The 21,525-nt window shown below is 40.4% G+C and overlaps 2 protein-coding genes across 2 annotated transcripts; both read left to right on the top strand.

The window, feature by feature from the left end:
• The first annotated feature begins 2,422 nt into the window (after positions 1–2,422).
• On the top strand, positions 2,423–10,661 carry LOC118801109 (tripartite motif-containing protein 16-like). The gene is made up of 6 exons (XM_036561280.1): positions 2,423–3,030; positions 4,973–5,068; positions 5,231–5,464; positions 5,586–5,724; positions 9,076–9,156; positions 9,982–10,661. Exons 1-6 carry the CDS (start codon positions 2,443–2,445, stop codon positions 10,509–10,511), a joined length of 1,668 nt encoding a protein of 555 aa, XP_036417173.1. The 5' UTR covers positions 2,423–2,442; the 3' UTR covers positions 10,512–10,661.
• A 1,380-nt stretch (positions 10,662–12,041) lies between these two features.
• LOC118801108 (tripartite motif-containing protein 16-like) lies at positions 12,042–19,134 on the top strand. Its single transcript, XM_036561279.1, has 6 exons — positions 12,042–13,101; positions 15,498–15,593; positions 15,794–16,027; positions 16,136–16,280; positions 16,809–16,904; positions 18,381–19,134. The coding sequence occupies exons 1-6, from the start codon at positions 12,514–12,516 to the stop codon at positions 18,911–18,913; spliced, it is 1,692 nt and encodes a 563-aa protein (XP_036417172.1). The 5' UTR covers positions 12,042–12,513; the 3' UTR covers positions 18,914–19,134.
• The last annotated feature ends 2,391 nt before the right edge of the window (positions 19,135–21,525 follow it).

Genomic DNA, 21,525 nt, shown 5'->3' with positions numbered 1-21,525 from the left:
CAGTTTTCTACGTCAGTATGACGTTGGGATGTGACATTTGGAAGATGTTGGATCTTAGTTAGTGAACGTCACTACTTAAAACCAACAAAATATCAATGTCTAATGATGTTAAAATGTTACATCAATTTGACGTTAAGTTTATGACGTTAAATAGACATTGGGTTTTGGTCACCATACCTCATGACCGCATGTCAGTATTCTATGTCAATCTGACGTTGGCATATGATGTTTGGACGATGTTGGATTTTGGTTACTTTACATCACAACTTAAAACCAACAAAATATCAATGTCTAATGATGTTTACGATGTTACATCAATCTGACTTTAAGTTTATGACGTTAAATAGACATCAGGTTTTGGTCACGATACCTTACGACTGCATGTTAGTTTTCTACATCAGTATGACGTTGGGATGTGACATTTGGAAGACGTTGGATCTTGGTTAGTGAACATCACACCTTAAAACCAACAAAATATCAACGTGTAATGATGTTAGAAGATCACGTCAAATTAACATTAAGATTATGACGTTAAATAGACGTTTTAGTTACCATAGCTCATGACTGCATGTCAGTATTCTACGTTGGTATGACGTTAGGATGTGATGTTTGGAAGGCGTTGGATCTTGGTTAGTGAATATCACACCTTAAAACCAACAAAATATCAACATCTAACCATGTTAGAATGTTACGTCAATCTGACATTAAGGTTATGACGTTAAATAGACGTTGGGTTTTGGTCACCATACCTCACGACTGCATGTCAGCATTCTACATCAATAAGACGTTGGGATTCAATGTTGGATTTTGGTTACCTGACAGCATGATTTTAAATCAACAAAATATCAACGTCTAATGATGTTAGAATGTTACGTCAATTTGACATTAAGGTTATGACTTTAAAAAGACATTGGGTTTTGGTCACCATACCTCATGACTACATGTCAGTATTCTAAGTTAATATGATGTTGGCATGTGATGTTTAGAAGATGTTGGATTTTGGTTAGTGAACATCACACCTTAAAACCAACAAAATATCAACCTCTAATGATGTTAGAATGTAAGATCAATTTGACGTTAAGGTTATGATGTTAAATAGACGTTGGGTTTTGGTCACCTTACCTCACGCCTACATGCCAGTATTCTACGTCAATATAACGTTGGGATGTGACGTTTGGAAAACGTTGGATTTGGGTTACTTTACATCACAACTTAAAACCAACAAAATATCAACGTCTAATGATGTTAGAATGTTACGTCAATTTGACATTAAGGTTATGACGTTAAATAGACATCAGGTTTTGGTCACCATACCTCACGACTTCATGTCAGTTTTCTACATCAATCTGACGTTGGGATGTGACGTTTGGAAGACGTTAGATTTTGGTTACCTTACATCACACCTTAAAACCAACAAAATATCAACGTCTAATGATGTTAGAATGTTACATCAATCTGACGTTAAGGTTATGACGTTAAATAGACGTTGGATTTTGGTCAGCATAAATCATGACTGCATGTCAGTATTCTACGTCAGTATGTTGTTGGCATGTGACATTTGGAAGACGTTGGATTTTGCTTAGTTTACATCATACCTTAAAACCAACAAAATATCAATGTCTAAAGATGTTAGAATGTTACATCTATCTGACTTTAAGGTTATGACGTTAAATAGACATCAGGTTTTGGTCACCATACCTCGTGACTACACGTCAGTATTCTACGTCATATTACGTTGGAATGTGATGTTTGGAGAACTTTAGATTTTGGTTACAATACATCACAACTTAAAACCAGCAAAATATCAACCTCTAATGATGTTAGAATGTTAAGGCAATGTGACATTAAGGTTATGACGTTAAATAGACGTTGGGTTTTGGTCACCATACCTCACGACTGCATGTCAGTATTCTACGTCAATCTAACGTTGGCATGTGATGTTTGGAAGACGTTGGATTTTGGTTACTTCCAACAATTCCGTTACTTCCATCAATTTGACATTGGAATTAGACATTGTGTGTATGTTGAATTTTGGTCATCCGACGTCACGACCAACATTCAACCAGATATCAACGTCTTTTGACATTGGTGGCCAGCTGGGTACATTCAGGAGACTGAGTGATAAAATGACTCTCTGATTCTTTGATTTGAATTAATCTGCTTTTTATCACATCTGCAGATCACATTTCAGTCCAATCACAGACCTGACAGTGTTTCTCTCTCACACAGATACAAGCAGCAGTAATATAACAGACATCAGCTGGTGGAGTGACTTTAATGCTGTCCTCCGTTTTTCATCCATGTTCTTTTCTCTCAGTCTCATTGGTTCATGAGCTCAAACACGTACAGAGAGTCACTCCCACAGAATGAACAGATCAGCGGAGAAACGAAAGTAAAGTCTCTCTTTCTCTGCTCGCTCTGTTAGTCTCTGTGTGCAGTAAAATGGCGGAAGCTGCTCTAAAAACTCTGGACTCTTTCAACTGTCCGATCTGTCTGGATCTACTGAAGGATCCAGTGACTATTCCCTGTGGACATAGTTACTGTCTGGACTGTATTAAGTACTGCTGGGCTCAGGGTGATCAGAGGGGGGTCTACAGCTGCCCCCAGTGCAGACACAGCTACACTCCAAGGCCTGTTCTCAACAAGAACACCATGCTGGCTGAACTAGCTGAGGGTCTGAGGAAGACGAGGCTCCAAGCTGCTCCTCCTGCTGGATCTCCTGCTGGATCTGGAGATGTGGAGTGTGACGTTTGCACTGGATCAAAACTCAAAGCTGTTAAGTCCTGTCTGGTGTGTCTGCTCTCCTTTTGTGAAGCTCATATTCAGCCTCATTATGAATCTCCTGCTTATAAGAAGCACAAACTGGTTGAAGCCTCCATGAATCTGCAGGAGAAGATCTGCTCTCTTCATGATAAGCTTCTAGAGATTTTCTGTCGCACTGATCAGCAGTGTATTTGCTATTTGTGTGTAATGGATGAACACAGTGGTCATAAGACAGTTTCAGCTGCAGCAGAAAGATCTGAGAAACAGGTAAGAATTTACTGAAAGTCCTGCAGTAGCTGGTTGGTTAAAATGTGGAGCAGCACAGTGAGTGAAGTTCAGTCAGACACCCAGCTGTAATAAACACACTGATCAATGTGGGACTGGTAGTGTATAAAGTGTCTGATAAACATATTATGGAAGGTGAACTTCTGTTGTTGTTCTGGTTCAGGTCTAAAGAACCTGATTTAAGCTGTTCTTGGATAAATACTGTATTATTTTTATTACATGGTGGTTGAGGTGTCAAAAGCAAGCTGAGGTGGGCGTGGCCTGGAATCAGGAAGCAGAGCAAGGACTTTCCTCAGGCCCCAGAAAGCCCAGAGTCAGTCCTGTATATGGGTCGTTCCAGATCCGGTTTATGAAGAAAAACAAAAACTTAAAATAGTTTCTAATCACTCGCCCAGAAATTTCCTTTAATTTCAGAAAGTAGAAGGATGTATTTCACTCAAAAGGCAAAGAAATCTTACCTATACGTTTCCTTCTTTCTACAGTAAATGGGTTTTGGGCAGCAGAAGGCGGGCATTAGTGTGAGAGCGTGATAATTGATTGGTGAGTGGAGCAGCTCATTGGCTGTTTGCGCTCACAGACGTCATGAACGTACATGAGGCGCTGTGTTAAACTCCTATAACTCGAGTTTAAAAGCTCTTAAAAATATCACAGCAGTGTTAAAATGTTTTAGGCTATTCAGTGTTCAGAAAATAAATGTATTCTTTTACATTAAAAATGTTTAAGCATTCATAAACTATGATTTTGCTCAAATGCTTCATATCAACCCATTCTTTAATTATGTTTATTTTATAAAGAATAATGATTGTACATTCCATTTTATCTCAACAACAAGGTCAAGACACTACTGAAACTTTACCAGATAGAACCAAATACCAAAAAGTAACAATTTTAGCTGATTTTGAGCAGAATTTTTTTGCTATATATCACTTTAAAAGGAACCAAGAAGATCTTGAAAGAAATATATTAAATAACACAAAAAGACACATTCAATACAAACTATTATAAATGATGATTTTGTATATATTTAGCTGATTACTGTCCTAATGAACACCTTGAGTTTAAATAGATCCTAATATTGTACTTGTAAAGGTCTGTGGTCTAAATAATTAATTGTTTATTAAAATATATTTTTCTGGGTTGCTGCAGTTTTGATCCATATATTCATATATAATCATGAATAAACTTTGGAATGAAGTTCAGTCAGACACCCAGCTGTAATAAAACACAGTGAAAGTCATGGGACTGGTAGTGTATAAGGTGATGCACTGTGTCTGTAAAACGTTATGAAAAGTTAGAGACATTCTTAAAAAGTCAGGCCAAAACAAATTAACTTCTAATGAGTTAAAAGAGCTGGATTTAAACTGTACTTAAATAAAGGTTGTGTCATTGTCATTACATGGAGTGTGTGGTGAAGGTGTACAGAGAAATGCTGAGGTAGGCGTGGCTTGGAATCAGGAGCAGAACAAGGCTTTGCTTCTGGATCCTGAAAAGCCCATAGCCTGCCCTGTATATATCACACAGACTGGTTTGGCTCAGATAAATAATTGTTCCAAAATATAACTTTTTTAATGGCACTCTAACAAAATAAGAGCCAGAATTATCTATAATTTCTAAGCAATTAAAAAAAACAAGCCCAGTCATTTGATTGTGGGTGTGTGCATAAAATAAGCCAACTAGATGGTTAATAGTGGTTTTCGTAAAAAACATTTTTTTTTTTTATTATTTTAAACTTATTTAAAACAACTTTGGCTAAACACTGTGCTCATAAAACAAACTCTTAAAGGATTATTAGAATACAATTATACTACATATATATTATAATATATTTTTATGAATATAATGTTTTCCGAGTGGTAGTAAAGAGAACAAAAGACAAGTCAGAATGTAAATGTGACACATGAGTTTTATTGTATTCTGTCTACAGAAGCAGCTGGTGGAGAATCAGAGGAAAGTCCAGCAGAGAATCCAGCAGACGGAGAATAAACTGCAGGAGCTGAGACAGGCTATGGAGAATCTCAGGGTGAGTAAACTGACCAGAGGAGAAGACACCAGGTGACCACTGGAGGAGCCATTTCAGCTCTCAGGCAGAGCTCTCCTCCGGTCAGCCAGTGAGGAGCCCAGTGTTGGGTCACTGTCCAGTCCTGTCAGATGAAGCCCCTCCTCTCTGTGTGTCTTCTAACAGTGCTCTGCACAGGCAGCAGTGGAGGACAGTGAGAAGATCTTTACTGAACTGATTGAGTCCATTGAGAGACGACGCTCTGAGGTGAAAGAGCTGATCAGAGCTCAGGAGAAGACTGAACTGAGTCAGGCTGAAGAGCTCCTGAAGAAACTGGAGCAGGAGATTGCTGATCTGAGGAGGAGAGATGCTGAGCTGGAGCAGCTTTCACACTCAGAGGATCACATCCACTTCCTCCAGGTAACATCACTGACTCTGATCATCTGCATTGTGTGTCCTTCTTTCCACTGGAAGTGCTGTGGATTTACCTTCATTAGACTGTTTTTGAGCTGTCAAAATCTGTGTCTCTTCATCTCTGCAGAGTTTCCAGTCTCTCTCTGCTCCTCCTCAATCTGCAGACTTACCCCGTATCACAATCAGTCCACAGTTCTCCATGGAGGACCTGAAGAAAGCTGTGAATGGAGTGATGGTGAAACCAGCAATGGTCAAGTTCTCTGGAGGTAGAATGGATTATATATAACGATTAATCCTAAAGAAGAGAATTGAATTAGTTTATCTTCATTTTCAGTTGTCCGTAGTACCATATGATTTCATATGATATGGCCATAATGATATATCATTCAGATTTGGCAGAATTTCTCAAATGTCTCTCCAAACTCTTGAAGTCTAGAGGAAAGAACTCAATCATACATCATCATCATCATCATCGTTAACCGCTTAGTCCAGATAGGGTCGCGGTAGCAGTTGGGAGAGCAGAGAATCCCAGGTGACCCTGTCCCCCGCAACTTCCTCCAGCTCATTTCCGGGGACCCCAAGCCGCTCCCAGGCCAACTTGGAGATATAATCCCTCCAGCGGGTCCTAGGACGACCCCGGGGTCTTATTCCGGTAGGCCGTGCCTGGTACACCCCCACCGGGAGGCGTCCCGGGGGCATCCGGATCAGATGCCCGAACCACCTCAGCTGGCTCCTCTCAATGCGGAGGAGTAGTGGCTCTACTCCGAGCTCCTCCCGGATGGCCGAGCTCCTCACCCTATCAAATAGAGTGTAGCCCACCACCCTGCGAAGAAAGCTCATTTCTGCCGCTTGTATTCGCGATCTCATTCTTTCGGTCATTACCCACAGCTCATGACCATAGGTGAGGGTCGGGATGTACGCTAACACTGAAAGAGTCCGACTTAATGCCGAGTATACGAACACAGCTCTCACTCCAGGCGTACAGAGATTGAATGGCCCGGAGTAGTAACCCCGGCACCCCATACTCCCGGAGGACCTCCCACAAGATATCTCGGGGAACACGGTCATAAGCCTTCTCCAAATCCACAAAACACATGTAGACTGGGTTGGCAAACTCCCATGCCCCCTCAACAATCCGTGAGAGGGTGAAAAGCTGGTCCATTGTTCCATGGCCAGGACGGAATCCGCATTGTTCCTCCTCAATCTGAGGTTCAACTATCGGTCGAAGTCTCCTTTCCCGCACCTTGGCATAGACTTTCCCAGGGAGGCTGAGCAGTGTGATACCCCGATAGTTGGCACACACCCTCCGGTCCCCTTTCTTGAAAATAGGGAACACCACCCCGGTCTGCCAGTCCAAGGGTACTGTTCCCGAGGTCCATGCACTATTGCAGAGGCGTGTCAGCCACGACAGCCCCACAATATCCAGAGCCTTAAGCATCTCCGGACGAATCTCATCCACCCCCGGTGCCTTGCCACTGAAGAGCTTGCCAACTACCTCAGTGACCTCCACCAGGGAAATGGAGCTTGACACGCCAGAGGCCTCTGGCCCTGACTCCCGTGAGGGAGGCATGTCACCCGGATTAAGGAGTTCCTCAAAGTGCTCTTTCCACCGACCGACAATATCCTCATTTGAAGTCAGAGTTTCTCCACCCCTGCTGAATACAGCCTGGGCACAGTCACCCCGACCACTCCTGAGTCGCCGGACAGTTGTCCAGAACTTCCTCGAGGCCGACCGAAAGTCTTTTTCCATGGCCTCACCAAACTCCTCCCACGCCCTGGATTTTGCTTCTGCCAGCTACCTTTTTTGCCGGTCGGTACCTATCTGCTGAGTCGGGAGTCCTCCGGGCCATCCAGTCCCTAAAGGCCTCTTTCTTCAGCTTGACGGCCTCCCTCACCACCGGTGTCCACCAGGTGGTTCTTGGGTTACCGCCCTGACAGGCACCCACAAGCTTTTGGCCACAGCCATGCCTGGCAGCTTCCACAATGGAGGTTTTGAACAGGGTCCATTCAGACTCCATGTCTCCTACCTCCTGCCGGACATGAGAGAGCTCTCCCGGAGGTGGGAGTTTAAATCATTCCGAACAGGGGCCTCCGGCAGTCATTCCCAGCACACCCTCGCTATTCGCTTGGGCCTACCGGGTCTGACCATTAGTCTTCCCTGCCATCTGATCCAACTCACCACCAGGTGGTGATCAGTCGACAGCTCAGCACCCCTCTTCACCCGAGTGTCCAGAACATACGGTCCCGAGTAGATGAAACGACAACAAAGTCGATCATTGACCTTTCAGCCAAGGAGCTCTGGTACCACGTACACTTATGAACATCCTTGGGTTGGAACTTGGTGTTCGTTATGGACCATCCATGCCTAGCACACAAGTCCAATAACAACTCACCATTCGGGTTTAGATGGGGCAGGCCGTTCTTCCCAATCACACCTCTCCAGGTCTCCCAGTCATTGCCAACATGAGCATTGAAGTCTCCCAGTAAGACTATGGAGTCTGTAGTTGGGACCCTTTCCAGAACCCCGCCCACTTGCTCCAAGAAGGCCGAATACTCCGAACTGTTGTTTGGTGCATAAGCACACACAACAGTCAGAGTTTTCCTCTCTGCGATTTTAATACGCATTGAGGCGACCCTCTCGTCCACCGGGACAAACGCGCCTCTCACCTTGTGCAACCCCGGAGTAGGAGAGGGACCAACCCCTATCCAGGAATTTGGTTCCAGAGCCGATACTGTGGGTGGAGGTGAGTCCAACTATATCTAGTTGGTACCTCTCAACCTCCCGCACAAGCTCCGGCTCCTTCCCCCCAGTGAGGTTACGTTCCACGTACCAAGAGCCAGTTTCTGCCGCAGGGGCCTAGGCCACCAAGGGCCCCCCTGCAATCTCCCACTGCCTGTACGGCACTGCACCACTCCCCCATGCTGGACCTTGCGGGTGGTGGGCCCACGTGGTCCCCCCACGTTGCCTCTTCGGGCTGAGCCCGGCCGGGTTACGTGGGCTGCCCGGCCACCAGGCGCTCACCGAGGGATGCTACCCCCAGGCCTGGCTCCAGGGGTAGGTCCCGGTGACCCTCTCCCGGGCAGGGTACATGATGTTCTGTGTCCGTTTTTCATGGAGGTTTTTGGATCGAGTTAGTCTGGGTCTTCACTCCAGACCTGTTCGCCCTGGGAGACCCTACCAGGAGCATGTTGCTCCCGACGACTTAGCTCTGAAGATCCCTAGACCACACAAGCCCTTCCGCCACGACAAGGCCCCGATCCAGGAAGGGTCAATCATACATATTTCTCTAATTAACTTTAGTGTTATTGGAGCTTTACGATGCCAGCAACGCCAAAATATTTGTTGTTTGTCCAAGATTTTCATATAGTTACCACTATAATGTTAAACCTATTCACTGACCTTTTACTGCTCGTATCTGAGCTTCACTGAAACATATAATTTGAAGAATACTAGTGTTTTTCCCCTACAAACCATACCTAATCTTACCATAAAGTCTTTGTCCATTTCACTGACCACCTTCAGGGACACTCTACACTTTATCTTTTGCCACACTGATTAAACACCAATGTGTGGTTTTGCTTTGTGGCTGCTGTGTAAGATTTTTCTGCATTTTCAGGGATTGTGTCTTCATCTTGGCAGAAACCACAACAAATCCTTCAGTTACCTGAACCAAAGACCAGAGAAGACTTCCTGAAATGTGAGTATCACAGATTTACTCAACCACAGACACACATTTACATCCAAAACCTTTATGTTTTATTTATTCCTTGTCAGCAGTGTCCTTCTCCAGTTTCTTCAGAAGCTCTTGAGAGGTTGTTCACTCTCAGTGTAGCTGATATACAGGCTAAAGATCATGACGATGTAGCTTTTATAGTGACATTTCAGTCCATAGACTCATTATTCTAATGTTACCACTGAGCTAATATTAAAAAATCATTTTCAAACATTTGTATCTCCTTCACTCAGTATCACATGAACATGAAGCTTATAAGCCACTTCATCAATTTATGAATGAACATTATCTATTAATGATGTTTTTAATTTGGGACAAGAAAATAAAAAGGTCAGTAGTTCTTTGTTTAAAAGTCAGTAGTTCTGTTCAGCTCGTCCAGCTGCTGAATATCAAACCAGAATTAGACACAATACTGCAGTTCAGCTCCTGTAGCTTCATTGGATGGGAAATGCAGATTGTGATTTTATGTTCATATTCAGAACTGATTAACATTATCAGTGAGTCATTTCCTTAAGGGACAACAAACATGTCATATTAATATAGTTTAACACTTGTATGATCATTTTCTGTTGCAGTGTGACTCTGAGTTCAGGGTCAGATCACTGATTTCACTCTTTATTGAAACAGCTCCCTCTGAGTTTTAGATCTAGAGAAGTTCAGCCATGTTTACTCAGTACAGCTTAAAACTGACCTTGATATTTATTTTAATGAGTGATTTTGTTTTGTGTCTTTATTTGCACAAATAGTTTTAAGAAATAGTACTAATTTTATTTTTCTCTCCTTCATCAGATTCCTGTCAGCTCACTATGGATCCAAACACAGTACACAGAGAGCTCGCTCTGACTGAGAGGAACAGAAAAGTGACATTAATGCAGAAGACCCAAAAACATCCTGATCATCCAGAGAGATTTGATAGAGTGGTGCAAGTTCTCTGCAGAGAAAGTCTGACTGGACGCTGCTACTGGGAGGTCGAGTTTAGCGGAAATTATTTTGATATTGCAGTGTCTTATAAACGCATCAGCAGGAAAGGTAATAAGTCTGAATTTGGGTCTAATGATCAGTCCTGGTGTCTGATCTGCTCCGACTGCAGTTTCTCTTTCAGTCACAGTAATAAAGAGTCTAAGCTCCCTGTGAACTCCAGCTCCTCCAGAATAGGAGTGTATGTGGATCACAGTGCAGGAATTCTGTCCTTCTACAGCGTCTCTGACACAATGACCCTCCTCCACAGAGTCCACACCACATTCACTCAGCCCCTCTATCCCGGATTTGGGGTTGGTGGTTATAGTGGTGATGTTCTTCAGATCTGTAATCTTAATTAAACTGCAAGCAAATGCTGAACGTGTTCATCTACAGTCGTATGTGGGCGACTAATAAAACAAAAAGTCTGACAGATTATTAAAAACGGCAAATAATGCAGCAGCTTTAAATCTGTCCTCTATGTGCTAAACACTGGAATGTGCACTTTTATGTAAGTCAGATTTAAAATGTCTTTTACTCTGTATTTCAGTGTGTGAATATAAAACTGAAATCAACTGAACATTTTATTAAAATCATAATATTCTTATGATGGTGTTGCTTTATTACATCACAAACATTGCAAGACATGACATCTTAGTAGTGAAATCATCTTAAATATAGTCAATATATCAATATTAAAGCATGAAACTTGCAAAACTGTCTGGACAAAATCATTTCACTACACTGTATTAATGAACACAAGTACAAATGTCTAGAAATAGTTTAAATAATCTCATAATATTCATTCATATTCATAGACATTCTCAGGTGTAGCAGGTGAAGCTAAAACAGCACTGACTCAGTAAAAAGTAAAGGTTTACATTTGAAATGACTCTGTGCAGATTTAAAAGCTCTTAATGAGTTGATGTAAAATCAATCTGTTGATCTGATGCTCATCTTTCCTGCTGCTGCTTCAGTTCCACACAGAGATCATAGAGTCTGTCATCAGCACCTCCATTACAGTCTGCAGCTCTGACACCAAACACGACTTAGACAGGATACAGAGCATCATTAGCTCTGCAGAAAGACCACCACTGTTAATCTGCCCACCCTGCTCCACCTGGACACGTCCAGCACTGAGAACAGCAGACGCTTCAGTCTAATGAGGGTTAAAACCAGCAGATTCCAGAAAAGCTTCTTCACTCACGTCTTTACACTCATCAGCAGTGAATGTACCAATAAAGCCTGATTCTGATTCTGATTCTGATTCTGACACACAAAGCATTCAGACATTTGTTCTGTCAGTGAGAGATTATTCCACAGCAGAAATATAGAAATGATCTTACTAACATTTCATCACTGTGGAGACAAAACCTTGAATCTCTGTTTCTGTAGTTGTTTATTTTAACAGAAACTGAAAAGGCCAGTTGTTGTTTACACTGTGTTGAAATTTCATGATGAATGGATCAATAGAAATGGTCCAAAACTACTTCGTCCATTCAGTTCCATTCAAAATGATGAAGGTCTTTTTCCTCCTCATTTTGTAAGAGATTAAATGTGTTTATATTAAAATCACAGTTTAAAACTGCAGAATGTTTAAATAGCAGAGCTGCAGTTCTAATTATAGTCTACACGATTTAAATGAGGACATTTAAATGAATAAACCAGATCAAAGTGAATGTGCTGATCAGAATATCCAGATTGCACAGTCACTGCAGATTAGATAAAGAGTAAATAGTTCAGTTCAGCTGCTCGATATCAGACCAGCATCAGACTCAATACTGCAGTTCACCTCCTCACAGGCTGGTGGCGCTGCTTCAATGTCTGGGAGAAACGCAGCTTGTGGTCTTCCCTTCATATTTACAGCGTGTATTGACCCAGATGAGCTACATGATCTTAATAAAGCTGAAGAAGATCTTTGGTGTCAGGTTTATGTTGGTAATGCTGTTTTATTCAGTCACTGCAGGTTTAAGGCTGTGAGTCTTGTGATGAACCGAGACTGAAGACTGGGAATATTCGCTTCTACATTCAGGAGACTGAGAGATAAAATGACTCTCTGATTCTTTGATTTGAATCAATGTGCTTTTTATCACATCTGCAGATCACATTTCAGTCCAATCACAGACCTGACAGTGTTTCTCTCTCACACAGATACAAGCAGCAGTAATGTAACAGACATCAGCTGGTGGAGTGACTTTAATGCCGTCCTCCGTTTTTCATCCATGTTCTTTTCTCTCAGTCTCATTGGTTCATGAGCTCAAACACGTACAGAGAGTCACTCCCACAGAATGAACAGATCAGCGGAGAAACGAAAGTAAAGTCTCTCTTTCTCTGCTCGCTCTGTTCGTCTCTGTGTGCAGTAAAATGGCAGAAGCCGCTCTAAAAACTCTGGACTCTTTCAACTGTCCGATCTGTCTGGATCTACTGAAGGATCCAGTGACTATTCCCTGTGGACACAGCTTCTGTCTGGACTGTATTAAGGTCTACTGGGGTCAGGGTGATCAGAGGGGGGTCTACAGCTGCCCCCAGTGCAGACACAGCTTCACTCCAAGGCCTGTTCTCAACAAGAACACCATGCTAGCTGAACTAGCTGAGGGTCTGAGGAAGACGAGGCTCCAAGCTGCTCCTCCTGCTGGATCTCCTGCTAGATCTGGAGATGTGGAGTGTGACGTCTGCACTGGAACAAAACTCAAAGCTGTTAAATCCTGTCTGGCGTGTCTGGCTTCTTACTGTGAAGCTCATATTCAGCCTCATTATGAATCTCCTGCATTAAAGAAGCACAAACTGGTTGAAGCCTCCATGAATCTGCAGGAGAAGATCTGCTCTCTTCATGATAAGCTTCTAGAGATTTTCTGTCGCACTGATCAGCAGTGTATTTGTTATTTGTGTGTAATGGATGAACACAGTGGTCATAAGACAGTTTCAGCTGCAGCAGAAAGATCTGAGAAACAGGTAAGAATTTACTGTAATTTACAGTTACAATTATTTACTGTCCTGCTAGAACCAGTTTGTCAGCATCTGAAGCAGCACAGTGAGTGAAGTTCAGTCAGACACACCCAGCTGTAATAAACACACTGATAGATGTGGGACTGGTAGTGTATAAAGTGTCTGTTAAACATTTTATGGAAGGTGATATTATTAAAAAGTCAAATCAAAACTAATGAACTTCTGTTGTTGTTTTGGTTCAAGTTAAAAGAACCTGATTTAAGCTGTTCTTGGATAAATGCTGTCATTTTTATTACATGGTGGTTGAGGTGTCAAAAGCAAGCTGAGGTGGGCATGGCTTGGAATCAGGAAGCAAAGCAAGGACTTTCCTCAGGCCTAGAGACAGCCCTGTATATGGGTCACTTTAACAAATTGGTTCAAAGATTTGAAAACAATTTTTAGACTTTTTACTGACTTTAAGAATTAGAATTTTAGGACTTCAGACTAAAACTCTTTAGCTTTGAGTGACCATATACCTTAATTATGTTTATTTTATTAAATTAATGATTAAACATTCCATTTTGTCCCAACCAAAAAGTCATAACACTACTAAACTTTACCAGATAGAACCAAATACCAAACAGTAACAATTTTAGCTGATTTTGAGCAGAACTCAAAAACACTAGCCAGTACATGAAAACAAATACCTTTATTGTCATTGTACAAGTACAATGAGATTCAATGTGCACTACGCTACAATACATAAAAAATAAAAGAGTATGAGATAAAATAAAATAGAAATATCCAGCATATTTACAGAAAGAGAAATGTGCAAGGTGCAGTACAGCCTTAGATACATGTGGATACATTCGTGGTGTGAGTGTATAAGTTCTGGAGTGGAGGTAGTAGAATAGTTCAGGATGGGGAACCATGGCTGGAATATCGCTGTACTAAAGTGACAATGTTAAAAAAGTACCGAAAAATAACAATTTTAGCTGATTTTGAGCAAAAACACCAGCCAGTCCATGACTAGCAAACAGCTTCAAACAGTTGTACACACATAAAATCATAATATTTTTTATTAAAGCACAAAAAAGTTAATTTCATTGCAGGAAATATGTGTGACAATACTTAATGTTAAACACTGATATTCAAACTTTTGGACACATTTAAAACAATGAGATTTAACTTTTCACCATGTAGCCATTAGGGACAGGAATAAAGTCTCACTTCCTGCTCTAAAATGTAGGAGTGTAGCTAAAATTAAAACTCCAGCTATGAACTAAAACTCTTTGTGTTTTGGTAGTGACATAAAAACATGAGGCAGCAAATTTATTGATAAAGTTTTTTTATAAATAAAACTCATGGATCTGAATCTTTCAGCTTCACTTTAAAAGGAATCAAGAAAGAATACATTAAATAACACAAAAAGACACATTCAATACAAACTACTCTATAAATGATGATTTCGCATATATTTAGCTGATTACTGTCCTAATGAACACCTTACGTTTAAATGGAGCCTAACATTGTACTTGTAAAGGTCTGTGGTCTTAATAATTAATTGTTTATTAAAATATATTTTTCTGTGTTACTGCAGTTTGGATCCATATATTCATATATAATCATGAATAAACTTTAGAATGAAGTTCAGTCAGACACCCAGCTGTAATAAAACACAGTGAAAGTCATGAGAATGGTAGTGTATAAGGTGATGCACTGTGTCTGTAAAACGTTAGGAAATGTAAGACATTCTTAAAAAGTCAGAACAAAACAAATTAACTTCTAATGAGTTAAAAGAGCTGGATTTAAACTGTACTTAAATAAAGCCTGTGTCATTATCATTACATGGAGTGTGTGGTTAAGGTGTAAAGAGAAATGCTGAGGTAGGCGTGGTTTGGAATCAGGAGCAGAACAAGGCTTTGCTTTCGGATCCTGAAAAGCCCATAGCCGGCCCTGTATATATCACACAGACTGGTTTGGCTCAGATAAATAAATGTTCTAAAATGTAACTTTTTACTGTGTCACTGTAAAAAAATAAGAGCCAAAATTAGCTATAATTTCTGAACGATTTCAGAAAAAAAGACCAGTCATTTGAGTGTGGGTGTGTGTATATGATAACCCCTCCCTCGGTATTAGTGGTTTCCATGAAAGACAGTAAATAAGACAGAGGAGCGTATAGATGATACAGTTTTCTCTTTCGAAACTCTCTTCAAAACATTCTTTTTTCACTTATTTAAAACTTTGTTGCATCCTTGGCTGAACATCGTGATCATAAAACAAATTCTGAAGAAAGATTATTAGAATACAGTTACACTCATAGATAAACTCATTTTATGAATATGTTTCCCAAGTGGTTGTAAAGAGAACAACAGTCAGCATGTAAATGTGACACATGAAGTTTTGTTGTATTTTGTCTACAGAAGCAGCTGGTGGAGAATCAGAGGAAATTCCAGCAGAGAATCCAGCAGACGGAGAATAAACTGCAGGAGCTGAGACAGGCTATGGAGAATCTCAGGGTGAGTAAACTGACCAGAGGAGAAGACACCAGCTGACCACTGGAGGAGCAATTTCAGCTCTCAATCAGAGCTCTCCTTCAGTTAGCCAGTGAGGAGCCCAGTGTTGGGTCACTTTCCAGCCCCACTGAGCCCCACTGTGGAGAAGTCAGTGAAAGAGCTGCTTCAGATGAAGCCCCTCCTCTCTGTGTGTCTCCTAACAGCGCTCTGCACAGGCAGCAGTGGAGGACAGTGAGAAGATCTTTACTGAACTGATTGAGTCCATTGAGAGACGACGCTCTGAGGTGAAAGAGCTGATCAGAGCTCAGGAGAAGACTGAACTGAGTCAGGCTGAAGAGCTCCTGAAGAAACTGGAGCAGGAGATTGCTGATCTGAGGAGGAGAGACGCTGAGCTGGAGCAGTTTTCACACTCAGAGGATCACATCCATTTCCTCCAGGTAACATCACTGACTCTGATCATCTACAGAAGGCGTGTCAGCCTTTCCACTGGAAGTGCTGTGGATTTGCCTTCATTAGTAAAAATCTGTGTCTCTTCATCTCTGCAGAGTTTCCAGTCTCTCTCTGATCCTCCTCAATCTGCAGACTTACCCCGTATCACAATCAGTCCACAGTTCTCCATGGAGGAACTGAAGAAAGCTGTGAATGGAGTGATGGAACTAGTGAAACCAGAAATAGTCAAGTTCTCTGGAGGTAGAATGGATTATATATAATGATTAATCCTAAAGAAGAGAATTGAATTAGTTTATCTTCATTTTCAGTTGTCCGTAGTACCATATGATTTCATATGATATGGCCATAATGATATATCATTCAGATTTGGCAGAATTTCTCAAATGTCTCTCCAAACTCTTTAAGTCTAGAGGAAAGAACTCAATCATACATATTTCTCTAATTAACTTTAGTGTTATTGGAGCTTTACGATGCCAGCAACGCCAAAATATTTGTTGTTTGTCCAAGATTTTCATATAGTTACCACTATAATGTTAAACCTATTCACTGACCTTTTACTGCTCGTATCTGAGCTTCACTAAAACATATAAATTGAAGAATACTAGTGTTTTTCCCTTACAAACCATACCTAATCTTACCATAAGGTCTTTGTCCATCTGACTGACCACCTTCAGGGTCACTCTACACTTTATCTTTTGCCACACTGATTAAACACCAATGTGTGATTTTGCTTTGTGGCTGCTGTGTAAGATTTTCCTTCATTTTCAGTGATTGTATCTTCATCTATGACGCCTGATACTTGTCAGAAACCACAAGAAATCCATCAGTTACCTGAACCAAAGACCAGAGAGGACTTCCTGAAATGTGAGTATCAGATTTACTCAACCACAGACACACATTTACATCCAAACCCTTTATATCTTCATATTTATTCCTTGTCAGTGATCTCCTGCTCCAGTTTCTTCAGAAGCTCTTGAGAGGTTGTTCACTCTCAGTGTAGCTGATATACAGGCTAAAGATCATGACGATGTAGCTTTTATAGTGACATTTCAGTCCATAGACTCATTATTCTAACATTACCACTGAGCTAATATTAAAAAATCATTTTCAAACATTTGTATCTCCTTCACTCAGTATCACATGAACATGAAGCTTATAAGCCACTTCATCTATTTATTAATGAACATTATCTATTAATGATATTTTTCATTTGCGACAAACTCTCCATATATAAGTAAGAAAATAAAAAGGTCAGTAGTTCTTTGTTTAAAAGTCAGTAGTTCTGTTCAGCTCGTCCAGCTGCTGGATATCAAACCAGAATTAGACACAGTCCTGCAGTTCAGCTCCTGCAGCTTCACTGGATGGGAAATGCAGATTGTGATTTTATGTTCATGTTCAGAACTGATTAACATTATCAGTGAGACATTTCCTTAAGGGACAGCAATCATGTCATATTAATATAGCACACACCTGGAAGAACATACAGTGGTACACAAAGGTTTGGGTGCCTCTTGTCAAATTACATGTTTAGTTGATTTTCTAAGTGACAGTAAGTGAACATCCTCCACAGAGATCATCCTTCAACATGCTTTAATACACAGTTACTGTTCATTTACTGAAACGGAAAAAATGTGGTCTGTGCAAAAGATTGTTGTGCAAAATGTTTATTTTTTTCCTGAAAAATGCTGAATTCAGCAAATCAATAGAAATTGTGCACTAAAATGTGCAGAAAAATGTCATATTTATCTGTGTTCTTTGAAGAAGGTGTGTTCACTTATTTTCACTTAGAGAATCGACAAAGCATGTAATGAACCTGAGGGTGTTCATACTTTTTCCACTGTACATCAACTGTATGTAGAAATTCATACATCATAACTGTATTTCAGAATCAACACATCAGTCTTTGGTGAAAATCCTCATTTTACTACATTCACTTCATGAACTGGAGCAGCAGCTGTAACTGCCAGTTGTTGAGATGGTGGGATTGGTTGGGAGTGATGATGTCACACTTCAGCTCTAGAGCAGCTAAAATGTGAAATGCTTACACATTTGGTTCTTCTGGACGATTAAAGACAAATTAAAAACAGATTCATGTAAATGATTTGTTTTTATGTTTTTAAATTTGCCTTCCATGTAAACAAAACCAGTCTGTTCTAGTTCTGTTCTGTTCTGTATTCTGTTATTGTTTCTGCTCCTTTTATTCACTGGACGCCATGTTTACTCAGTACTGCTTAAAACTGACCTTGATGTTTATTTTAATGAGTGATTTTGTTTTGTGTCTTTATTATTACAAATAGTTTCGAAGAAATAGGACTAATTTTATTTTCTCTCCTCCATCAGATTCCTGTCAGCTCACTCTGGATCCAAACACAGTACACAGTCGGCTCGCTCTGACTGAGAGAAGCAGAAAAGTGACAGTGATGCGTCAGACTCAAAAACATCCTGATCATCCAGAGAGATTTGATGGAGTGCAGCAAGTTCTCTGTAGAGAAAGTCTGACTGGACGCTGTTACTGGGAGGTCGAGTTTAGCGTGAAAGATGTTGATATTGCAGTGTCTTATAAACGCATCAGTAGGAAAGGAGGATATAATGAGTCTGGATTTGGCTCTAATGATCAGTCCTGGAGTCTGATCTGCTCTGGCTCCAGATTCTCTTTCAAACACAATAATAAACAGTCTAAACTCCCTGTGAACTCCAGCTCCTCCAGAATAGGAGTGTATGTGGATCACAGTGCAGGAATTCTGTCCTTCTACAGCGTCTCTGACACAATGACCCTCCTCCACAGAGTCCACACCACATTCACTCAGCCCCTCTATCCCGGATTTGCGGTTGTTCGTTATGGTCATTATCTTCAGATCTGTGATTTTAATTAATTAAAATACTAATAAAAGCTGAAAATGTGTTCCATCTACAGTCGTATGTGGGCGACTTAAAAAAAAAACAAAAAATCTGACAGACTGTTGGAAACAGCATGTAACGCATCTTTAAATCTGTCCTGTATGTGATAAACACTGTGGAATGTGTACTTTTTTGCCTTTTACACTCTGTATGTGCATATATAATAAATAAACTAAACATTTGAATCAAATCACAATATTCATATTATGGTTTTGCTTCATTAGAATGCAAAGTGCAAGTGATCAGTATATCAACATATAATGTTGTCTATTCACTAAATATGATTTAAATCATTCTAAAACTGTCTAAAATGTCTAACCAGTATTCAAGACAGTGGATTAGAATTTTGGAATCGATGGTTTAAAAAGCTGCACTGAGATCCAATGAGACTAAAACAGAAGGACTTTGTGAGTCAGTGCTGAGTCTGAGCTCATTCACAACACGACCCAATACTGTCTCAGTACTGCGGTTACAACAAAAACCTGATTCAAACTTCTTAATAACTTTTCACAAATTTTGTAAGATAAATCTCCATGAGACACACTAAGAGAAAGGTTAGGGTTAATTAGTCAGTCTGTGGTGGAAAAAAGAACGTTAGTATATCTTTGTGTTGATTAACCCCTTAGAATCTCAGGCTTATTACTCAGTAACTACAGGGACTTCAGTGCAAAGTGGCTGAGCTATTCTTAGGCTATAGAAGTGTGTAATAAGACGTTGGGCCTGCTGGTGGTCCTGGCCGTTTAAGGGGTTAATTACACTGGAGAGGTGTGACTGTCTGGATATTTTCACAGCATTATTGTAGGTGGAGATCTGCTCTTTGAGAATATTATAATGTACCTGCAGCTCAGTTTTCCTCCATCAGTGCTCTGATTTACGACAGTTTCTCCTGAGCTGGTGTATTTCATCATTCATCCATGGATTTATGAGAATGCAAGTTTTTCTTCTACTTGAGTGAGAGCATCAAGAGTTTCCTTTATTCTAGCGTGTAGATCAGAGAGCAGATCATTACATGAAGGAGTCAGAGCTGTATCTGATGCAGTATTATGTCACTTTCTTCATTATGTTTATATGGACCTGAAAGAATATACAGAAATGATCTGATATGAAGACATCAGAAATGAGGGGCTCGTTTGTGTTTAAATCTTTAGTGATCACCAGATCCAGGATGTGACCCAGCTTGTTAGAGACACTAAAAAGATGGTTCTTCAAGGGTTCTTCACTAAAGAAAATGGTTTTAAATAGAACAAAGAACACTCAAAGAACCCTTTGCATGACTGAAAGTTTTTTTTGCAGGGTGAAACGTTCTTTAGATTGATGGAGAATGTGCTGTACGTGGATCTATATAGAAGCTTTTTGAAAAGGGGTCTGTATAGCACCAATAAGGGTTCTGCTATTGTTACTATTGTTGCTATTGTTACTCGTGTCGTAACAATAACAGAACCCTTTTTGGTGCTATACAGACCCATCAGCACATTGTTTGAGTGTTCATGGTTCATGGCTTTTTTATTAAGAACCCTTGAAGAACCATCTTTTGTAGGTGTTCAGAGAGGGTACTTCGAATCAAATGTCTCTAGAAGTCTAGTGAATTGCTTTACTGTCTGATAGGTTACCAATATTTAAGTTAAAGTCCCAGAGAGAAGAACTTTATCACAGCTTGTGGATGTGATTGTTAGTAATTCTGCAGTTTCTGCTAAATGTAACATCCGTTCACTCTTTGTCCTGGTCTTTCTCAGGTTTTGCTGTTTTCTTGGTCTCCCAGTGCCTCGTGTTTTTGTATGTTTGCCATGTGCCTTTCTTTTTTTGTGACATGTGCCTTTGTTGTTGTTTTGGTCTGTCTCCTCCCTGGTCCTGCCCCCTTGTTGCCCACTCCACCTGCATGTAGTCCGTAGCCCCGCCCTCTTATTAGTCTCAGGTGTTTCTTGTTTCCCCTCAGTGTATTTATACCCCTGTGTTTGCTCAGTCCTTTTGTCTTGCATTGTCTATATACTCTGTTGCTTGTTTCCTGTTTTTACTGCTCTTAGGTTTTGTTGCTGGTTTAGTTTTCCTTTGTTTTGTATCATCATGGATTTATCTGTTCCACTGACATCTGTCACTGAGTATTTATACTCTGTTGAATCTCATTTAAATGAAAGGAACTCGCACTCGCATCCAGGTCTTCACCTGCTTCATCTCCTGGACTCCCAGTGTTACACTAAAAAGATACTATTTTGCCTGAGAGTCTATATTTTACAGTTAATAATACACAAGTGTCACTACAAAGGTTGACACTCAAAAGACATAAATTTCATTACACAATATTAACTAAAACAGGTACAACTTTCTAGAAATACTTAAGTATTTCCATTTTGGGCGACTTTTTACTTTCACTCCACTACATTTCAAAGTCAAATATCTTACTTTTTACTCCACTACATTTTGTGATATTCCTTTTGGTTTATGTGTGCATAAAAACGTAGCATCAAAATGAAAGAAGTGCGAAGCAAGAACACCAATCAGTTTTGAGCTTATTTTGACCTGTTGGACCTTGAATAATACCTTGAATAATCTTATAATATTCATTCATATTCATAGACATTCTCAGGTGTAG

This window comes from Colossoma macropomum, unplaced genomic scaffold, assembly GCF_904425465.1.
Source record: "Colossoma macropomum unplaced genomic scaffold, Colossoma_macropomum, whole genome shotgun sequence".
NCBI lineage: Eukaryota > Metazoa > Chordata > Actinopteri > Characiformes > Serrasalmidae > Colossoma > Colossoma macropomum.
The sequence above is the reverse complement of the archived record's forward strand: the minus strand, read 5'-3'. Positions and strand labels throughout refer to the sequence as shown.